Here is a 7,181-nt window from a genome sequence, read left to right on the forward strand (position 1 = left end):
GACCCACAGAGAACCCTAATTTTACACATGGGACAGCATAAGATAATCAGAAGTTTTTTTTACAGCTTTAAGCTCCTAAATTATGTAATCAAGTCAGTTTGTCCTAAACTTCATATTCCTTCATCAGAATTTCTGCTACACCCCAATACCATTCAGACTAGTATTTGTTTTTCTTTAAATCTCTTGTTAAAAATTAGCCCTGCCTTAGTGTTACCTCTTACAAAATGAATTCAATGTTCTAACATTTGTAACAACCATTAAAGTATATACATAAATATTAAACCAAAACATGTTTATCTATCTGTATACAACCAGAAATCACTAGGAATAACACCTGCATTCCCTACAACTAGATCATATTAATGCCTAAGACAGTAAAATCCTAAACCCTGGCACTGAATGAACATACTGAACTTTACTTGCAAGATAAAATGTTCAGTTTGCAAATGCACGTTTCCCATCCCCACCCCCTGCACTGGATGTCACCTGAGGGAGACCAGCCTCCCGCACTGAGAGCTGACAGTTCGCTTCCCGGCCAGAGTGACTAAGCCTTAGTTCTTTGTTTCTCTGTCCCTGTTTTCCAGACCCAGAATATCATGTATGACATGATTTCTGACCTAAACGAGCGGAGCGAAGATTTCGAGAAGAGGATTGTTACCCTAGAAACGAAATTAGAGACTTTAATCGGAAGCATCCACGCCCTCCCTGGGCTCATCAGCCAGACCCTCAGGCAGCAGCAGCGAGACTTCATCGAGGCTCAGATGGAGAACTACGACAAGCAGGCCACCTACAACGCCGAGCGGTCCCGGTCCTCGTCCCGGAGGCGGCGGTCCTCCTCCACAGCGCCTCCAACTTCATCAGAGAGTAGCTAGAAGAGAATCAGATAATCACAAAATAAGACTTTTTGCCATCATATGGTCAATATTTTAGCTTTTATTGTAAAGCCCCTATGGTTCTAATCAGCGTTATCCGGGTTCTGATGTCAGAATCCTGGGAACCTGAACACTAAGTTTTAGGCCAAAATGAGTGAAAACTCTTTTTTTTTTCTTTCAGATGCACAGGGAATGCACCTATTATTGCTATATAGATTGTTCCTCCTGTAATTTCACTAACTTTTTATTCATGCACTTCAAAGAAACTTTACTACTACATTATATGATATATAATAAAAAAGTTAATTTCTGCACATACTGGTTTTGGTCACTTGACATTTCTAAAGACTCACTTGTCACCTTAGTTTCCAGGCAAAATGACTGATTGCTATCTGATGCATTCTGATAATTTTCACTTCCTATAGTTCAGCTGGTTGGAAGAAGGCTTTCAGTTATTCCATACCCTCTTCACGGAAGATTTTCCCTCATTGTGGAATACTGTAGTCACAGTCATTTCACCCAGACCAGTTTATTGTTTGAGTTTATAGTGCCTCAATTCTAATGTGGTTTGTTTCCAAATGATGTGGAAAGTGAAGTGGTTCTATGAAAACATACATGAGCAAGAGGTACAGATGCTTTTAAGAATTATTTCATTACAAATTCACCCCCAAAATGAACTTAAATTATTGAGATCCACCATTGGCAGTGAACTGAAGTTGCAGAATTTCAAGTTGCAATTACTCATGTCATCTCTGTCCATACAGTCACTTGTAATCTGGGCCCACCGTGCACTCTAAGTATTGGGATTACACATACACATGTGCATAGTCCCTATAACTTAATGAACATAAATGAGCAGAACTCTTAACATGTCACACATCACCTAACAAATGGTCCCCTCTTGTTCTGTGCCTACACATTTGGTACCAGGAAGTAAGTGGCGTCTAGTAAATTTTGTAAGTTTCATTACACTAATTTCATGGGTGGTTGGGGTCGGTTTCTGTAAAAGGCAACTCGGTAGTTACTGATGCAGACGCATCTCTTTCCACTGGGTTTTGGAGAACCATCCTTGAAATGAGAGCAATGTGGCATTCCCTCACATGGGGAGGACGTGTCAGAGTCCACAGGAAGGACCGACGTGGGGTAAGAGGGCAACGCATCATAAACACATGGCCTTGCCCAGACAGCTCTAAAGCACGTGCCTGGGCTGCCCTAAACCTACAAATGCCCCCTTCGTGTTCAGAGACATCTGCTTCACCCTCCTCCCTTTACTTTACAACATGCCCTTTGGGGTCTACCTTGCAGCGCGGCACATGGCTAGCATACCAAGTAGTTTCCCTCTTCAACACAAAACTAAAGTGGCATATTTCGTCATCTCGCATAGCTCAATGAGTGAAATCACTTTCATAGCTAGTTTGCGTAATTGATGCAAAATTGAACATTTCCATTCAAGATCAAGGACATAAAACTATAATTACTTTAGATTGCCAGGGAATAACAGTGTTATTACCTATCCAAAGTGGCTAAATATAAAGCTCGCTTATGTGTCTTGTATCTGTGTAGGATAAGGACAAGGCCTGGGGAGTCCTTTAATAATGAGAGCAAGAAAAACTACCAGAGCGCTGCTTATAGGAACATACTGCTCAGTTCAATGAATTTCAAAAGCCTGCGTTATCAGAGTTTCTACTTCATGGATGAAATCAAAATTTTATTTATGTATTCTGGGTTTCATACAAGATATCAAGTATTTGGGCCCTGACCAGGTGGCTCATTGGTTAGAACATCATCCCGATACACCAAGTTCGCAGGTTCGACCTATGGACAGGGCACATACAAGAAACAACCAATGAATGCAAAATAAGTAAAACAACAAATCAATGTTGATGTTTCTCCCTTTCCCCTCTTCTCTCTCTCTCCCCTTCTCTCCTTCTCCCTCTCCCCTCCCTCTCTAAAATTAATGTTTAAAAACTATATTTTAAAAATTTCTCAATTTAAAAACAGAATCAAGAATTTGCTGCAAGCATTTGATATAAAAGAAAAATGATTAATTTGTTCTTGCAGTTGATGCAGTTAATTCTTTTAAAAAATTTTTAAATTTATTTTCAGAGAGAGGGTAAGGGAGGGAGAAAGAATGGGGAAAAAAATCTTTTTGTTGCCTCTTACACACCCACAACTGGGGACCTGGCCCACAACCCAGGCATGTGCCCTGGCAGGGAATCAAACCAGCAACCTTTGGTTCTCAGGCCAGTGCTCAATCCACTGAGCTACACCAACCAGGGCAATGCAGTTAATTCTTGGAGATTCAACCTCTATTGTGACTAAAAGGCAGGCAAAGTAGCAGATAATTAAGACTAATTATCATCGTACTGATCAGTGAACACTACCATCCCAAAACACTAGAAGACTAGAGGGAAAGAATAATGTATTGCTCCTTTGGTTGAAGGAAAGAGAAGAAAAAGGGTTTTAATTTAGATTTTGTTACCTTGGGTCTATTCTTCTTCCAAATTAGCTGCAGTTCATGTAAGATGTCATGCTTTTGTATTCTAAATGGATGTGGCTTGTCCTGTTCCTTTATGCAGAGTACATGAAGACTGGCAATGATTCCGCAAAAGTGGGGGATCTTTTGTCTCTAATTTTTAGAAAACACCAAATAACCACAATTTAAAAGAGAAGGAGAGGACCTATCTGTTGCACAGACATTGTGGCTGGCGATACGCTGAGTGAACCCTCCTTCCCCCAGCACAACCAGGACTCCTCTGGGAACATCACGCAGAGCCCTCCGAGGGCTCCCTGGATGACTGCTCTGCTGCGGTGACAGATGTTCTAATTTGCACTCTGTTTTTCAACATTTCTAATAATGACTGAGTCTGTAGTACAACTCAGCCTATCACCCTGGCCTTCCTATTTCTCCACAGCCATCCAAGAGCATATGGCTACCACAAATCAGTTTGAATTACAAATGGCGCCCCCTTCCTTAATAATTTTCTTTACTTCCCCTCCTTGTACACTGTGTCACAGGTTAGTCACTAAAATGAGGATTCCAGTAAGAATGAGCCAAATTCATAACAGGTAGCTCACCTGTAACATTTTATATGCTTTCTCCCTAATTCCTCCCCTGTTGGTGAAAATTTTCCAGAGACTCTCCATTAAAGCATCTGGAATAATCAAATAATTTTCTTCCAAACAGAATATGGAAACCGGGAGAAAAACCAATTGGTTAGGGTTAATATGAATCTCCACGGGTGGATTAAAATACTATAGCCCCATCGCCTCTCGGCCTTTTGGCTAAGATCAAGTGTAGTATCTGTTCTTATCAGTTTAAGATTATAGCCCTCTCCTATTTTTCATCTTTGCCAAGTCTTAAGAATGATGTAGAAAAATATGAGGGTAGTCCTGCCTGGTGGCTCAGTTGGTTAGAGCATTGGCTTGTACGCCACAGAGTTGTGGGCTTAATCCCTGGTCAGGGCACCTAACCTAGGTTCCAGGTTGGATCTCCAATTGGGGCATTACAGGACGCAATAAATCAATGTTTCTCACATTGCTGTCTGTCTCTTTCTCTCTCTTGCCCCTTCTCTAAGATCAATAAAAACATGTTCTTGGTAAGGAAAAAATAGGTTTAAAGTCATACCTGGGTTTGGAAGTTAGTTCTGCCTCTTGCTAGCTCTGTGTATTTGGACAGCCTTAATCCTTCTGCCCCTTTTTCTTATCTGCAAAATGAGTATTAAAAGATAGATATCAGTGAGACTCTGCAAAGCCTGGCATTTTACCAAATGATGATAGATACTTTTTATTACTATTTCCAGGATAAGGCAACAAATACTAAGTACCCTATTACATGCCTATTTTATGTATAACTTTTAACAGCTGGCAGTATATATAGGTTAGAAAATCTCCCCCACATCTGTCTAATTCTTTCATAAACTGACTGGATTCTGGGTTAGATTACTTACTTCCTGGTCCTATCACTGATTTCTGTCTACTGTGAACTAGAGCATCAGTAGGTGTGAATGCTTTGTCGTGGTGATTCTGACATACTTTTTCCTCTTCTTGCCATCGCATAACATCTGTTCATGAATAAAATCCAGAAATGTGGAGGTTCTTGTCCTCCATGCCTAGGGTTTGGGGTGCTTGGTTGGGGATGTGCTGGTACAGTCACCCAAGAGTTGGACCAAAGGTCGCAGTGAAAACTTAGCATCCTCAGCTAAATGAAAACATGCGGGGACTCCAAATGAGTTCAACACAAAAGGAAATGTACACAAGCACGGGGCCTACTCTGGGGGTATGAATGACAATGGAATTAGGTCACGGGATGAACACAGTGTTGCCACTGAGAGTCAGAGGTAACGCCACCACCTGTTACCTCTGCTGCAGCCCAATGAACACGCAGTCACCCTGCGCCTCGCGTGCTGAAGGGACTGTGGCCAACTGTCTTCCTCTGATGGTGGATGAGGAATAGTATGACATACTAAATAAAAATATCTAAACTATATCTTTACTGTAAAGAAAGAATGAAAATTGTTTGAGTAAGAAGTCATTCGGTATAGTGTACAACAAAATCTAACGCCTTCTGGTCATAACATTCTAAATCTACACGATTCTGTCTAAAAGACCAGAATTTTCACTGTGCCAAGTACCGTTCCTTCAGGGGCTAGAGCTCATGCAGTCCTGTCTCTTCCACTTTTACATGTATGATTACACGTAATTCTAATTCGCTTGTCCCTCTATCTCAGTGACTCCCTCTTTTATGTGTTTTATGGCTCATAAAATGGAATTGTTGTGTCCAACATTCCTAATTTTGTGGGCTTTGGGAATGTAAGTTCAAAATTAACCTGTCTGTTGGATGACATCATTGCCTCGGAGTGGAAATTAACAGTGAATGGATAAAAGGCTTTCAATGAGCCAATATTTTTATTTTTCAGTTTGTAAGGGGAAAAATATATGTATTACAAGGATATAGTAGCATCTCTTAAATATGGCTGAAATAGGGCGCTTCCTACCTCCTTTTTCTTTAAAAACTTAATTTTGTACCATTTGTTCTAAAACATGCTCATGAAGACTGAGACTTACAGCACTTCACGGAGACCATGGGTAACAAAGGTGATACTGCTCCTAAAGCAGCCGGAGGCATGAACACGAGGCGGACAGACATTTTCTAGTGACTGGCGGACAGCTCCAGAGCGGACTTCTTTGTATCTTTATGAGAATCCTGTCTGCTCCTTCTTCTATAGAGTCACATTAGGAGGGCATTTTTTCCTGTATTACTCATAAAGAGGACCTGAAAGATTACTCAAAGGCCAAATGCTACTTTTTAAAAAGCAGTATTTTCAAATTAGAAGAATTCATTTTTAGAGAAAAAAATTATTTGCAATGGTATTTAATAAAACATTGTTTATAAAAAGGTGGAGAATAAAGGTAATAACATGTTTTCATTCTAGATTTTGATAATTAGAAAATTTTAAATGATTTTGGTAAAAGAAACAAAAAACAAGAAAGCATAAAAATGAAAAAGAATAAAACAAAGTGTCCAAAGTGAGATGAACCATAACAGCGTGACATAAGTAACAATGGTTAAATTTGCAACCTCAAAGAATAGAAAATACAAGATTGAACTAAAAACAACATGCCCCTATATACTTTTTACAAAAGACATACAAAATGATAGGCAATGTTAAAATCCAAATTACATGGCATAATTTAGACTGGTGTAAACAAAAACAGTGAGGCAAAACTCATCTAGACTAAGAGAATTCAAGGAAACCGCAAGAGGTATGAAGTCACAGAGAATGGCCATATTAGATTTATAAAAGTTCTGGGGTAAAACCTGACATGAATTATGCACTAAATGATAGTAAAGCATATAAGCAAAACTATTTGAAGTGAAAGAAAAATAATTGTGTGAGATCTTGATAACTCTTTTACGTTGGAGAACTCAAATAAACTAAAAATTAACAGTCATTACTTTTAAAGAAAAATAAACATCATAATTGGCCAAAGAACTAGTAGATGCATAAAAGATATACTTTTTAATAAATGACCTGGTGTAACTGGACAGGCATTCTTAAAAAGTTGATGGACACTTCTCCAAAGATAACATACAGATAGATGGCCAACAGACACACAAAACAATGGTCAGCACCACTAATCATCAGAGAGATAAAATTAAAACCACAGTGAGATACCACCTCACACCTGTCAGGATGGCCATCACCAATAAATCAACAGTCAGTACTAGTGAGGATGCGGAGAAATGCACTGTTGGTGGGAATGCAGACTAGTGCAGCCACTGTGGAAAACAGTATAGAATTTCCT

General features: G+C 39.5%; 1 protein-coding gene and 1 pseudogene across 2 annotated transcripts in view; both read left to right on the forward strand.

The window, feature by feature from the left end:
- KCNN2 (potassium calcium-activated channel subfamily N member 2) overlaps positions 1-1,188 on the forward strand; it is a 150,006-nt gene extending 148,818 nt beyond the window's left edge. For both annotated transcript variants that reach the window (XM_037032195.1, XM_037032196.1), the window contains one exon: positions 585-1,188. In XM_037032195.1, coding sequence (XP_036888090.1) covers positions 585-872 — 288 coding nt within the window. In that variant the 3' untranslated portion in view covers positions 873-1,188. The remainder of the gene's footprint in view (positions 1-584) is intronic.
- A 2,949-nt stretch (positions 1,189-4,137) lies between these two features.
- Positions 4,138-4,235, forward strand: LOC118977529 (uncharacterized; annotated as a pseudogene).
- Positions 4,236-7,181: the final 2,946 nt, after the last annotated feature.

Source organism: Sturnira hondurensis, unplaced genomic scaffold, assembly GCF_014824575.4.
Source record: "Sturnira hondurensis isolate 20B ecotype Veracruz unplaced genomic scaffold, ASM1482457v3 Scaffold0021354, whole genome shotgun sequence".
NCBI lineage: Eukaryota > Metazoa > Chordata > Mammalia > Chiroptera > Phyllostomidae > Sturnira > Sturnira hondurensis.